General features: G+C 42.7%; 1 protein-coding gene across 1 annotated transcript in view; it reads right to left on the reverse strand.

The window, feature by feature from the left end:
• HS6ST3 (heparan sulfate 6-O-sulfotransferase 3) overlaps positions 1-13,854 on the reverse strand; it is a 713,743-nt gene extending 699,889 nt beyond the window's left edge. Inside the window, exon 1 of the mRNA XM_070408738.1 lies at positions 12,980-13,854. Coding sequence (XP_070264839.1) covers positions 12,980-13,701 — 722 coding nt within the window. The 5' untranslated portion in view covers positions 13,702-13,854. The remainder of the gene's footprint in view (positions 1-12,979) is intronic.
• Between the last annotated feature and the right edge of the window lie 1,196 nt (positions 13,855-15,050).

Here is a 15,050-nt window from a genome sequence, read left to right on the forward strand (position 1 = left end):
TTTGTGACATGTTTCTTTTCTCTGCATTTTGGCTGCTTCTCTGTCTTTGTTTCTATGTATTAAGTAGAGCTGCTCTGTCTCCAGGAATTAGTAGAATGGCCTTGTGTAGTAGGTGTCCTGTAGGGCCCAGTGGCTTAGCCTCCCCAGTCACCTGAGCTGGGCAATATAGGTGCACCCCTGTGTGGGCTGTGTGCACTGTCCTATTGTAACTTGATTGCCTTGATTGCTGTTGGGGTCACTTGGAGAGATTGACACTTGGATCAATTGGTTGTGAGGACCAGCTGCAACAACAGTGGAAGAGCTGCTATGCAGAAGACTGCTCTACAGAGCAGGACTTGCTTCAGTGGGACTTTGGTGCTTACCAAGTCCATTCCTTGAGTGTGTGACTAATGGATGTGGTAGGGTTTTAATCTGGCATGGTCTAAAGCTGACCATCAGGTGCACTTGCTCTGGGGCCTCCTGGGAGGTGCAAAGTTAGCTAACGTCTGTGCCCCTCCTGGGGCCACCTGGCTTGAACTACAGTGTGATCTGCAGATGGCTGCTATTTGTGTTGGGCTTGGAGGTGACCAGGAGAGGCCAAGCTGTGTATCAAGGCAGTTGCTGCTAGTGCTGGGCCTGAGGCCACTTATCAAGAAGTATGGGGCATGCTGAGGCCAGCTCCTGCTTGTTTGAGAGGTTTGTAGAAAAGTCTGAATCCTGAGTCAGGACAAGCCATTCATATGAAAAAGGCACTGCAAACAGCCTGAAAGTTCGGGGAGGGGGCTCATCAAGAAGAACAGTGTGAGGCAGGTTGATGGAGACTCAGATATGGTGACTGCCTGTTGGCACTGTGGCAGAGATGTCTCAGCAAAGGAGCACTTTTTTCTGGGAGTAAGCTTCCCCCCAGGCTCTTGCCCTGATGCCAGACAAGTTAGTTGCTCCCTGTATGTCCCTGTACCCTTTCAAGCTGTTGCCCCATCACTGGATCTTAGAGGGAGTGAGTCCAAGTAAGTCCATGTGTAGGCCCTTTAAGAGGAACTGCCTGGGACTCCAGCAGCCTCCATCTCATTTAACCATAAACCCTGCTGGTTTTCACAGCCCAAAGTTATGAGGACTTCTCTTCCTGACACTAGAACCCTGGGCTGAGTATTGTGTGCAGCTCGGACCCCTAGCTCCTCATGGGGTACCTGTGCAGCTGAGGTTTCCTTCCTGATTAAAAAAATGCCACACATAGGTGTCAGACCAGCCAGTTCTAAGCCTCCATCTCAGTTTCAATGTGGTTTCTTCTTTAATTTTCTAGTTGTAAGGTGGAGTTCAGGCAGATTTCACATGGTTCTGAATGCTGGTTGTTTTGTGGCTTCGTTGTTATTTTGATGTGGTTGTGGGAAGAGGAAAGAACCATGTTTATCTATGCCACCATCTTGACCCTCCATGACATATGCCTTTTGATAAGCCTTTTATGATATATTATATCCTGTTTTAAAAGAGACTGCTCATTACACTAACAAATTGAGCTGAATGTGTATTTTGCATATCTTTCAACTGCATCTTTGTCACTTCCAATTTTTGAAACTCTCTATAAAAATTATATATTCATTGCATTTTCCAAAATCCAACTTTCCTTCCTTTTCCATTTTATTTCAAAAGGCTTCTCACTATCAATGTAAATTTAAATTTGTATAGTACTTTATGCTTTCTAAGTGCCCTCATAGTCATTTCCTTAAACCACAACAACTGTAAAAAAGGAGATAGGACAAATATTCTTATCCAAATTGTCCAATAAATTAGTAAATTTATTTATGGTACCTTCCTATTCTAGGAACTGAAAATACAGAAGGAAACAAAACAGTCACATCTTCAGGAAACTTAAATTTTGGCAAGACAGCCACACAATAAATAAGTAAGCAAGTCAATGAGGAAGCCTGGATTCAAATACTGTGGTTGTTGAACACAAATGTAAAGTTCTTTTCAGGATACCATTTTGCTTCTCTGGCCAAAATTAGCTGATGCAAAAGATCTCTTTACCATGAATTTTGGCAGTTTGATTTATTGAACTCAAATCTCTTTGGGTTTCCAAAAGGTCTCAGATATTTCCCACTCCTCTAAAGTAATTGAGTGGACAACTGCCAAAGCAGCATTAATAAACAATACGTTCAGAGCATTATTACAGATAGTTAGGAATGACCATCCCCAACTTCCCCAATAAAAGATAATTTTGGATTTAAAAATTAACTTGAAAAAGGAAACATATACATACCTGGAAAAATAAACACACATAAAATTTTAAAATACAAATTAATATCTTGCAAGAATCAATGCATTTAGTTACCAGCATTTGTCTGGTTACACAATGTCTCTATACAGCATTTCAAATGACTCCCCTTTGCCTGCTTCCCATCTCACAGCACTCACTAGTAAGTTAACTTGTCCATGTATCATTAGTAATTCATGACTTATTTGTGAAAGTGCAGGGACAGCACTACTACAGACCTAATACAATGAATATCTTATTAGGAAGAAATTAACAAATGAATTGTTGCCAATCAATAGGTGCTGAAAAGAAAATTACAATGATAGTAAAGCCTAAATAATTTATACACAATATTGATTTTTTCATTACATTAATTATTCTTTATAGCACACATAAGGAACTTGGAGAATAAAACTTTCCAAGCAAAAAAATTTATCTTCAGCGGTGTTGTAGGCTTAAGTCTGAATTTAAAAGGCAAATAATAGGGCCATGATAGTTGACAAATATCTTTAGATTAAAAATGTATCAGAAAATAAATTTGACACCTCCAGAATACCTAATATCCTTCATGTTGTCCAATGTTTTTATACATAAAACGTTTGCTATTTATCAATAGACCTATTGATTGAAATGTTTGTTAATGGGAATATTAGAATTAAAACTGTCTGTTAACCCACCTCTTTCATTGCATATACAAAAGGCACAGTGACAAACTCAATAAAGCTCTGTGGGAAAGAAAACCTTCTCTGACACCTCTCCCAGATTCTTTAAGTGAACTGGACTTAAATCCAGTTGAATGGAGTACAGATTCCTTAGAGCTAATAATTTTCACAGCCAGCAGAAAACAATTCCTGATGCAATTTTACCATGGCAAGTAACTTTCATAGATGCAAGGACATGAAGGTGATCCTCAGGTTTACAGCCCATTGCTGACTCTAGACATGTCACAGAAAGAGAGGATTGTGTGCAAAGGCTGTAAAGGGGGGGGTGGGGGGGGGGGCAGGACAGCTGAAAGTTTGTATGTTCTTCATGGGTGATGTTCCCAGCAAGTCAAACCCCCTCTGATGGCTGGGAGAAATGAACTTAACACATATGCACCAATCTCAATAGATGTACTTGGTATGGATGATGCACTGAATATTGTTTTTTGTCATCTACAAATACATATGTTGAATTGTTTTGCTCATGGCATTTTGACTCTTGGAATTAAAGCAGTTAATTGATAGTCCTTGTACCAAGTTCCTTGTGCCAAGCCTCCTCAGATATCAACTTTATTTAACTACTAGAGGCCCGATGCACGAAAATTTGTGCAAGAGTAGGCCTTCCTTCCCTCGGCTGCCGGCACCACTTCCCTCCGGCACCGGGGATCCGGGCTGGCTTCCCTTGGGCCAAAGCTTCATCAGGAAGGACATCTGGAAGACATCCAGTCTAATTAGCATATTACCCCTTTATTATTATAGATTTTTCAGTATCTAATGTTACGAGATTCCAGATTCATAATGCTTTGCACTGAGAGTTACATGTATGCATACTTTCAAGCATCTCATATCTCCCCTATACTAAATATGGAAATAGTGTATCAAAAGTCATTTAAAACTAAAAATATTAGAATTATTTCAAATGTAGTACAGTGCCTTTTCTTTCTCACCTTTTACCTTCAGAGACTTAAAGCTGCAAACATATTACTCTTAATTTTCTAAATGTTCCTGGAAGAAAATCCAGCTACAGAAAACATCTTTTTCTGAATATGCTTTTGCAAACTACCGCCAGTTTTGCAAACTATTTTGTCATGCTTTAACTAATATTGTTATATAATTTCAAATTCATAAAATACTATACACAGATGTAATATAAAATGTGTGCTATATACTATGCATCATAATCCAGCTCTAACTGCCCAAATCTGTCACTATTACCAGCTGACTCTGGGGCACTTACATGACAAAACACCCAAATTTAGCATTATTTTTATTACTCAGCAAAAAGTCCTTTGTCAGTGGTGACCGCTCCTCTGTCCTGTTGCATTCACCTTTCTTTAGGTGGAGACTTAACAATCCATACAGAAAACATGTGGTACAGATATTAAAATAAAGGGTATGCCTCATCTGTAGAACTGAATGGGGCATGCACAAAATGAATTAGAAGAAATTTCAAACTATTTTAAGGCACTGTGCTAGTTATTCTCCATTTCCATCCCTCCATTCTCCATCTTTCTCTGCCTTGCTGTTGGCATGGAATGTATCAACTAGCTCTCTTGTCCTTTAGTTTCCGTATGGATTCAGCCAATGGAGACAACAGGAAGAGATGGATAGATAGGAGGTGAAAGTGTCAAGAAAGTCCCTCCCCCACCAATTCCTCTGTGCCTCAGCTCTATATTTCTGGCAGTAGCTGCTTTCTGCAAACAGCTCCTATGGGGAAGCCTTTCCTACCATGGAGACTGTAGCTCCTGTCAGGCTCCAGCAGACAGTGGATGCTGACAACATGGTTCTCTCCCTCTGTCTCTTAATCCCAGGGAGGTTAACCATCTCCCCTTATTCCTAGTTGTGAAGTATTTCAGGTCCGATGTTTGTGCCTTTACCCCATCCATACCTCTGTAACTAGTCCCTTTGCAAAACCTGATTGTGCCTCTGTTTACTGTCAAGATGCTGACTAATACATAGCAACCTGACACAGAAAAAGAATGTATAAGTAAATAAAAGAGCTTCAGCAGCATTTAAATACACCAGCCCTCTGATTCAGATAGCCTCCTAGGTAGTTGATTACTTCCCATAAATGTACTAATGAGACAAACACTGCACACAAGATAAATTTCTGACCTCTACTTTCATTATTACCTTCTTTCTGATTCAGTTCTTTTAGGATTTCATTCTTCACCTTGACTACTTTTGTCCTTCTTCTCTCCTTCCTCTGTAGCATCCTTCTAATTTACACTCCGCATTGTCTGTTCTCTCTTCCATGGTATGTCACCTTGTTTTTTACTGTATTATACTGATATTACCTTGAAATTTCCACACACAGGTTAAGTTACTGCATGTCTATCTGCAAAGTCATGCTTACTCATTTTTCTAGGTCTATGTTTTCATTTTTGAAGTAAACATATAAAATTCTACAAATTCCTAATTAAGGCACACAAAATATGGAAACTATCATCCAGGTTTACAGTCATACATCCATAACCTTGAATTCTTTGGGAGAAATACTCTGTAAAATCTAACATATAAATCTGGAAAACATGAAGGTGGTTAGCATTTCTACCCTCTTCTGTTTATAAAGAAACTAGAGGGCAGGAGCAACCATGAACATACAGTGTTAAATGCAAGATTCTGACAACAAATGACACAATATTTAGCAATAAAAGCATGGTAAGATATTAATCATAACAATGAACTACAAATATTTATGTGCCCACAGGCAACCAATTCAATTTCACTGCAGGATTGCTTCACTTATTAATTTAGTTGTATGTGTTTAAACATTTTTGTTGCTGTTTCATTAATTTCCCATTAAAAAATATACAATGATATGCTGAAGAAAAGAAAGACAAGTTTCCATTCAACAATATTCATTAAGTGCCCATTGAGTATTCATGGTATCTTAAGAATTAACATTTACTTTTATCATTCATGGTTTTAAAAGTTTAAAAATTCACTTCTGCATCATTCAGGATGAAAAGTTTGATTCAAAAAGGATAGTACAGGTTTACCTATCACTTTATTTTTACACAAAACAGTATGAACATATAAGATTAGTCCAATGAGAAAATAATAGCTAACTCTTCTATGTGTCAGGTTCTATGGCATTCAACATGAAATAGTAGTATTCCTCCCATTTTCCAGAGACGGAAACTGAAGTATGAAGCAGATAACTGACTTGTTCAGGGGTAAATGACAGTAAGTGGTTGAGCCAGATTAAACTCTAGCTAGTTTGACTTTACAGTGCATGCTCTTAAACATTAGCCTAATTAGATTCACAAATTGAGCATCAGCACAATTTTCAGTCATTTTCAGTGGTTGATAAATTTGTCATTGATTTCTTCCAATTTCTCATGAGGACGTTTTTTCCTAACTCAGGGTCTCTCCCATTGCTCTCCAATATCACAATCTCTAGCCAAAGGACCTCGACAATCTAATGTAGACTAATAGTGATCCAGCGTCTACATTATTTACACTTTTTCATCCTCCCATCCTACTGCAAAGTTCCCATGCTCTCCATTTAGGTTATTTTTTTCCAAAGTGAAAATGAATGATGAGATTAGTCTTCCCAAGAGGCAAGTCTATAAATTTCTGATTTGTAATAACATTCTCAATGATCCAACAAGCCCTGGTCTCTATGCTCACTTTTACTCCTGTTCTAGAGAATCAGGAGAGTTGCTATCTTGTTAATTATGGAAGGCAACTATAAAAGATTTGTACCTGAAATAAGAGAGTCATGATACAAAGCTTTTAATAATTCCATCTTTAAAACCACCATCTTGTCAAGTTATGCTGATGTTCTTACAAGGTAATCTAGAGCATCTTCTATAGGTCAGTCTCTGTGCTGGGAACCTTACATGTGTTTTACTGAGCAACTATATTTGCTGGAAGAAGATATAAACCAATAACACTGTCTAAGTTAAATGTTTAGTAGACTTCCCAACAGATAGTTAAATTCTAAGCTATACTTAAAATAAAATTATTATCAGGCAATTAATATCAACAGAGAATATATAGATGATATCTATAATTTAACAAACTCAAAAACAAGATAAATGATTACTACAAAATACTAATTTGGGTTCCCCATTTAATTGTTTTCATACTAAACCTATTTCTTGGCCCAATAATTAATTTATTTCATGACTCTTAAAATCACATTAGGATTTGCCAGTCTCAATTAAACCTGTTTAATTCATTATCAAGCATAAATAACTTTCAAATGACATAAGCCTCTGATTGTCCTTAGTCAAAATGAGACGATAATAATTAGCTTTGGGGAATAATAATATAAGAGTCTAAGATAAAGCAAACCTACATTGTTAGTGGTTAAATTTACCTACCTTCCAATTATCACATGAACCTTACATGTGTTACATATTTCTCTAAAATCAACCCTTTCAAAAATTCCAAGGCAACCAGCAAGAAAAAGGCAGAAAAATAAATCACCTATTACATTTACCACACCCACCCTTATTTCCACAATTCAAAAAACTAAATGGGTTTAATTCAACCTCTTTCAGATTTACAGCAAATATTGGTGGTTTGAACCAGAAGCAATACATTAAGAGAACATATACCTGGATATGGGATATAGACAGCACAATCTCCTGTCTCCTTAGTTTCTACACCGCACACAAATCTGATGGTGAAAATTAACTTTCTTTGCAGTTCAACATTTCTAATTAGAAGAGACATCAAAAAGATTATGTTTTCAAAAGCAGTATGAGCCATAATATTCTAGATTGTCTTTGAAACAGAGCTCTGTGGCTTCCTTATATATTTTAGCCTGCTGTCTAAAGGAAAAGCAATAACCAGATGATGTTTCAAAGTGGTTATGGTTTTTTGTGGCAAGTTGTGTTATATTTTCTCATCTTACCTTTTTACACTTATTATTAAGCATACATTCTAGTACACAGGACCTATTTATTGCTCTTGGCCCTGAATGTATAAAACAGTCTATGCTATCAGACTGTGCTTGGCCAAAATTTCCCTGGTAGAAATATTGACAAAATGCTTGAGAACTGTTTAGTTCATTTATAATCCTGTTTGTTTGTTCATTTGTTTGTTTTATTTTGTTTTGTTTGCCTGGGACAGAAAAGGGGAGGAGGAAGATACCCTTAGATTAGAATGCAAGCCTTAAAATAAAAGGCCATATGTTGGCCCAGGAAGGATTTCCTTTTACAACATCAGTAGTTAATCATCCATGTCTAAAGTTTTCACTGCTGTGGAGCATGCCACTTCACAAAAGAGTTCATTCTCATTTTAGACAGTTACAAATTGTATAAAGTTCTTTTTACTCTGAGTTGAAATCCTTATCCCATCACTCCTATCTCACTTACACTAGTTCTGTCCTCTGGAGAAATATTAAACAAGTCTCCTTCATTTTCCACATCTTCCTCCATCGAGCATTTAATGACAACTTTTATGTCTCTTTATTTTTCCCATCTCCTTATTAAATATTATCAGTTCCTTTGATTACTCCTCATATGACATGGTTCCCAGATGTAACAAATGAATAAGAGCTGTAGCTTGACTTAAAATTTATTTGGTATGCCCTGGCCAGTGTGGTTCAGTTGGTAAGAGCATCATCCCATACACCAAAAGGGTCTCTCTCTCTCTCATTTTTAATGTGTTCTAAATAGAATATAAAATGCAAAAAAGAGAACTGAAGTTTCATTTATTTCTCCTTTATTTATCTATAATTGACACAATTGGAAGGACTGTCTAAAAGTTAAGAACCCAATGGTCCACCCAGGAGCCATGTCTATGCTATTCTTGTGATCACACACACACACACACACACACTCACTCACATACATCAGTCATGGGGTGATCTGTGATACAAGGTCAACCTCATCTCCCTGGCCAATTGATTTGCTTCAAATGAATAGTCACAAGTCCCAAACTGGACTATAAAGAGTCGTTCCCCAAGATTGCAAGCTAAAACTCAGACAAGACCTGCTTCCCTCTCAGCTTGTGGAGGTATTAGATATGACAGCCATTTACCCATTTTGTAGAATAAGCCAATTGACAGAATGAGGTCCATGTGCAAAGAAAGTGGGGAGAAAGACTTCAAATCTCTAGTTCCAGTCATTTTTGAAACCAACTCTACCCCTAACTTTCCTATTTCCTGGTTTAAGCCAATAATTCCCCCTGACTGAACCAAGTTTGCATTAGAGTTGTACCATTTGCAGCACAGAGGGTCCTGTCTAATACAATATTCATAAGGTTCAAACTACTCTACTAGGACGAACAGAATGCAGATCATAAAAAAGAAAAACTGCCATTCCACCCTACAAAAGGTTTGGATGGAATCTTTTTCCAGCATAATTTCAGAATTAGAGTGATACTCACTTACCAAAGAAGATTAAGGTCTATTTTCCTTAAGAGCCTAAGCTCATAGGGCTGACATTGTTTGTCCAAAACTGTATTCCTAGATCTTCAGAGTGCCTAGCACATAGGAGGTGAATAAGACACTCTCCACTATACTTTTCATAGTAAACAGTAGGCAAAACACTGAATAAACTTACTAAAATAAAGACATGAGTGCCCTGGAAAAAACATATCATTTCACATCCTGAAGATTAGATTACCGACTCGCTACATAAATAGTAGGACAAGATTATCTCTCCAGTCTTTCTTTAGCCATAAAATGTTATGATTCTATCAATACTCAACAACGCTAAAGAAGAGTCTTCAAAAGACCTACGTATGCTTAGGGGGGAAACATACCATAACAACGAAATATGTAATTGGAGAGAGAAAAAAGCAAAAGAATATAATGAGAAGCAATCATCAATGATATGATAAAAGAGGTCTTCAGGTATGCCATCTTCCTATTAGTTTCCTATCTTGTTCTAACCAATTTTGGTGGTCAGAAATGCCCTTGGTGCTGGATCCAAACTGCCAGCCACCAAGCCTTTCTCCTTCCTGGGCCTTATGCATCTCCCTTTAGAGTTGGCTTCCCACCTCTCACCATTCCAGACAGTGTTTCTTGTCACCAACAGAAGATATACTCAATGATTTTGTTTCCCATCTTGTCCCCTGCAATGGCTGATGCCCAAATGTCCATAATTTTCCATTTATTTCTGGTGTTTTGAATTTAGGATTCTGTCTCAATATAAACAATCATAAAATGGCATCTCTATAAATTACTGGGGACTATTTACACTAAGCAGCTCTAAGGAACTGACCTCATATCCTTCTACTAGGGAAAATATTCTTATTATAGTTAACAACTAATGTCTAAGTGTTACTATATACTTGCATATTAAATATTAAGAACTTTATACCAGCATATTATACTATGAATATGTACTACATTAAGCACTTTGAATGCATTTTCTCACTTAGTTTTCATAACACCTCTGTGATAGAAGTACTAATAGCAACCTATGTTTAAAGATGAAGAATCTGAGGCTCAGAAATAATAAATTATTTCTGGTTGTATAGCTAGTAAGCACAGGAGCCATATCCATCTGAATCCAGAATCCTTGATCCAACCAATTACATGACTCACAAAAGCACTGATCCCTATGGGAAATTGGGAATGGGGTGTCCAAGAGGGGTACCAAAAGCTAAGGAAACTAAAATCACCATGCTCTACTTCTCGATTTGGCTTTGAGTCAGCTCTATTTGAAGAAGAACCTTGTTCCCATTATGTAGCAATAGATTATCTGCCATTTTGCATTGTGGAAATGTACCCTCCATTATCCAGGCTAATCTAGTTGAGTGTGTAGAATGTCGTACACAGACATTCCAATGACAGACAACTAATTCAATCTTCTGTGTGAGGAAGATGCTACTGAACATCTCTTCAATTTTTTTCTCCATAGCTTTTGATGCAAGGCACCTCACATATTCCTTCCTACAGCATCTAGAGAAGAAAAGTAATTTAGAGCACCAGAAAAGGGAGAGAAAGAAAAAGAAGAAAGATTATAAGAAGTGCTATTCCTCCAAAATATATATATATATATATATACACACACACACACACACACACACACACACTAACACAAAAATTAGAATTAAAAAATAAGTGAATCAGTGCAGGGTGATTATCTGGTAACTTGAGAATCAGGAAGAAGTGAATGCTTGTGGCCCATTGCTAAACAAAGAAAAGCATTGGACTGTGCATTAGAAACCATATGTTCAAATAGTCAAGGTGGAATTTTCCTACAGCACAGAGTAGAGAGGTATTGAGTATTTCCTTCAGAAGTGAGGCCTTACTGCTATAATCTATGCTGGGTCTGTAGTAGCAGCATCATTTCACCATTAAACAAAAATCCCATTATTTTTAGGTTCCATAATCTCTAATTCCTCCAAAATCTTAAACCTATTCACTAAGACTTATATACATCAGTACAAAATAATATTGATACCTACCGAAGGGTCATTAGACATTTCTATGTGATAATCAACATCTCTAGTTTGAGTGAAATGGGAATCAGACTATCAAACTCTTTGTGGTCATTCAGGAATTAATACATAACGGTCTAAGTCCGAAAAGTACAACTTTGGGTAAAACACAGCAGAGATTCCCTCTCACTGAAATAATAGTTTTGTTTGTTAGGAAGTATAGAAGTAATAATTAATTGGAAAATTGTCTTAAGCTAAATAGAGGGCCAAGATCTAAAATACTACACAATTAGAAATATTTAAAAGTAAAATATCCATAAAATATACTAAGGAAGTCTAATGCCTTCATTCCAAGTCTAACTATTTTTTATTCTCACCAATTTCCATTAAACAGGGAAAGGAGCAGGGAGGAGAGAAAGCATTTGAAAAACTGCCAGAGTAAAAAATCCCATAATGAAATTTTGCTCATTCTTGGAGAAATGAAGTAGAATTAGATGCTTCAGTGGTGGTGAATTCTAGAATCTGGGTAGCTGCCAGTAAATGAAGCTTTTCCATAATGTCAAATGCAAAAGCTATCTGATATCAACATATTGAGCTTGAGTTTTTAAATTCCTATTTCCTTACACCAAATTGTTTGAAACCTTTGAGATAAAAACTTCAATAAACTAGTGTTCCAACCTTTTAATATTTCAGTCCCTTGAGCAAGCATGTCAGATTAATCTTCAAATTGCAATGGGCAGAAAGAACATTCAACCAAATTCTTAAACCCATGTCTCTCTCAAAGGATGTTAATAATGTAAGCAGTTTCATTGGCTATTAAGATGTCAAACTTTCCTAGTTCTCAGCAGTATCACTATTTAACAGGGGGAGGGGGGAAAGGCCATTCTATCCTGAAAGGAAGGGATTTTACTTACTATATCTTTGTGTCCACTTAGCATTGAGCACATTGCCAGGCACACGGTAGGCATTTAACAAATACTTTTTGAATGAGCTGATGGATTGGCCTGGGAGAAAGTGGAAATCTTGCTGAGAGCAGCATTAAAAATCCTGGCATTGCTCAGCAACAAAAACCATTTCCAGAATTAGGGTTATCAAGGTAGGAGCAGGAATTTGAACATGTATCTTCCAAGTGCCATCAAGAGGATGGTTTCCTGAGCTGGCGAGCAGCCACCTAAGAGCCACTTACAGAGGAATCAGACTCCTCTTCAGCCTCAGCATGCCTGGAAAACTCCTGCCCTGCCTCTCTACCCCCAACTCCCTCCTCTGTCTTTTACTGGACTTGGGTTTCCACTCACAGAAGTTAAGTACAAGCTTCTACCTCGCTGATCGAACTCAGGCCTCCTCGCCATTCCAAGGTTTTCCAAGCATTTGGCTCAGAGGGATGCCACACCACGCTAGGCACAAGGAGGGAGACACACAAATGGCTCCCCACACATTTGAAGGAAGCAAAGAGGGTGAAGGCGGGGGGGGGGGGGGGGGGGGGGGGGGGGGGGGGCGGGTTCCAAGACCCGGGAACCATCCAGAGGTTTCTTATCGCCATCCCAAATCCCAAAGCCTCTGCCCCCACCTGAGAGACGTTGGAGGAACTACCAGCCCAGCCCGCCCAGACAGCGCAGGGGCAGGGCGGCCAGGGGTCGGCATTAGGGAGAGAGGGGCGGGGAGGTGGCAGGGAGCCCGACGGGGCCGGGGACGGTACCTGGTGTGGCTGTGGTTGCGGGGAAAGTCTTTCTTCTCCATGATGGCCGGCACGCAGTTGGTGAGCTCCGTCCAGTCGGCATGCAGCCCGCAGCTCCAGCCCGTGGAGAAGCGGGAAAAGAGCCAGGTCTCCTTCTTGCCGGGCCGGTGGCAGGTGCACTTCTTCTGGCCCGCCTTGCAGCTGCACGGCTGCTCCAGCCGGATGTTCTTCACCAGGTGCCGGCCGAACGTGGTGCCCCCGGTCTTCTGGATGTGCAGGAACACGATCACGTCGCGCCCTTTGATGTTGAAATCCACGAAGCGGGTCAGGTCCTTCAGGGTGAAGTTGAAGCGCGGCACGAACCGAGGCAGAGAGCCGTGGTCGGGGGCCTCAGGGTCCGGCTCCTCTTCCTCCTCCCCCTCCTCCTCCGCCTCCGCCTCCTCCTCCTCCGGGTCCCCTGGCTCATCGTCGTCGTCTTCGGGCGCCACGGCCCCCCGCAGCCCCTCGGGCGGGCCCCGAGGTGGCGGGGGCAGCTGAGGACGCCGCTCCCCGTCTTCGGGCGGCACCTGCGTCCGGCGGGCGGGCCCCGGGGCGGCGGGCTGGCCGGCCTCCCCCGCGCGGGGCCGCTCCGCGAAGTTGGCGCAGGAGCTGGTGCAGGAGGGGGACACGTACTGGTACATGATGACCACGAAGAGGAGGGTGAGCACGGGCGTCAGCAGCCACTTGTTGAACCTTTCATCCATGGTCCCGTCTCAGGCCGGCAGGCTCAGCGGCGGCGGCAGCGGCGCGGACGGGCGTCCGCTCGGAAGTTTCGGGGACTCAGGGGCGCGGCTCCGAGCCCGCCTCTCCTCCATGCCCCCGACGCCGAGGCGAGCGGCGGGCGGGCGGCCCCGCGGCACCCCGGCGCTCGAGACGGACGGAGCCGGGCCTTCGGACCGAGCGGGGAGGCGGGGGCCGGCGCGTGCGGCGGCGGCGGCGGCGGCGTCGCGGGGCGCCCTGCGCTCCCGGGAGCGCCCGGCTCGGCCCGCTTCTGGCTCCCGCCGGGGCGCGGGGCGCGCTCTCAGGCGACTCGGGGCATCCCGCCGCCCGCGCTCGGGCGCTCAGGCGCTGGGGAGAGCGGCTCCGGTCCGGGACCTGCCCCGGGCGGCCGGGCGGCCGGGCAGCTGCGGCCGCGAGCGCGGGGGCTGCATGGGGCTCGCCGGGGCGCGGGCCAAGGGCGAAGGCGCGGCCGGGCCCCGCCGCCACGGCCGGCCGCGGGCACCGCGCTCCGCACGCGCGCGGGCGCCTCTGCCCTCAGATCGCGAGGCGCGGGAGCCGCGAGGGCGGCCGGCGACCGCCGCAAGTTTGCCGAGGAGCCCCCGCCGCGGCGGCCGGCGAGGCGCCCGTGCGGAGCCGCCTCTCGGGGAGAGGAGCGCCGCCGCTCCGGGTCGGTCCGCCCGGGCGCGGGCACGCAGACACACTCGCACGCACCGGCTGGCACCGCCACAACCCGCCCGCCGGAGTGACAGGAGCCCTGCTACCCGCAGCAAAAACCTGCCCAAGGTACGGAGCATGCGCCGCCGCTCCCCCAGCCCCGGAGGAGTTTCCAGGGGAGGAGTCCGCTGCTCCGCGGGGCTCGGGGTGGCAGCTGGCGCCGGGAATCCCTTCTGCCTCGAGGGAGGAGAGACGCGGGAGCGAGGCAAAGGCGGAGCCAGGAGCGGCCCCGCAGGAGAGCGTGGCTGCTCTCTCAATCGGGAGGTGGAGAGAAATCTGGCCGGCCTGTCGACGGGAATAACACCTGCACACCGCTGGGTGGATTCCCCTAAACAGGACTTCACAGGAGTAGGCTGGTCCCTTGTCAGCAGGGGAAATTGCCTCCAGGCAGCTTTTCATTTCTACCCAAGACATTCTAACTGGTGCTCAAGTTTTTCCCAGCCCTTCCTTAACGACAAACTTGGTGTGTCCAACTCGACAACTTCATTCAACCAGCATCCAGTCATGGTGAGACGCCATTGTCCCTTAGGCGTCTAAGGTGAATCGGTGAATCGATCAGGCTCTGTGTTCAACACCCAGTTCATTTCTTCCAGCCCAGACAGCCCTTCCCACAACCATG

Source organism: Myotis yumanensis, unplaced genomic scaffold (genome assembly GCF_028538775.1).
Source record: "Myotis yumanensis isolate MYYU_CA2020_CCGP unplaced genomic scaffold, mMyoYum1.0.hap1 SCAF_3, whole genome shotgun sequence".
NCBI classification, from domain to species: domain Eukaryota; kingdom Metazoa; phylum Chordata; class Mammalia; order Chiroptera; family Vespertilionidae; genus Myotis; species Myotis yumanensis.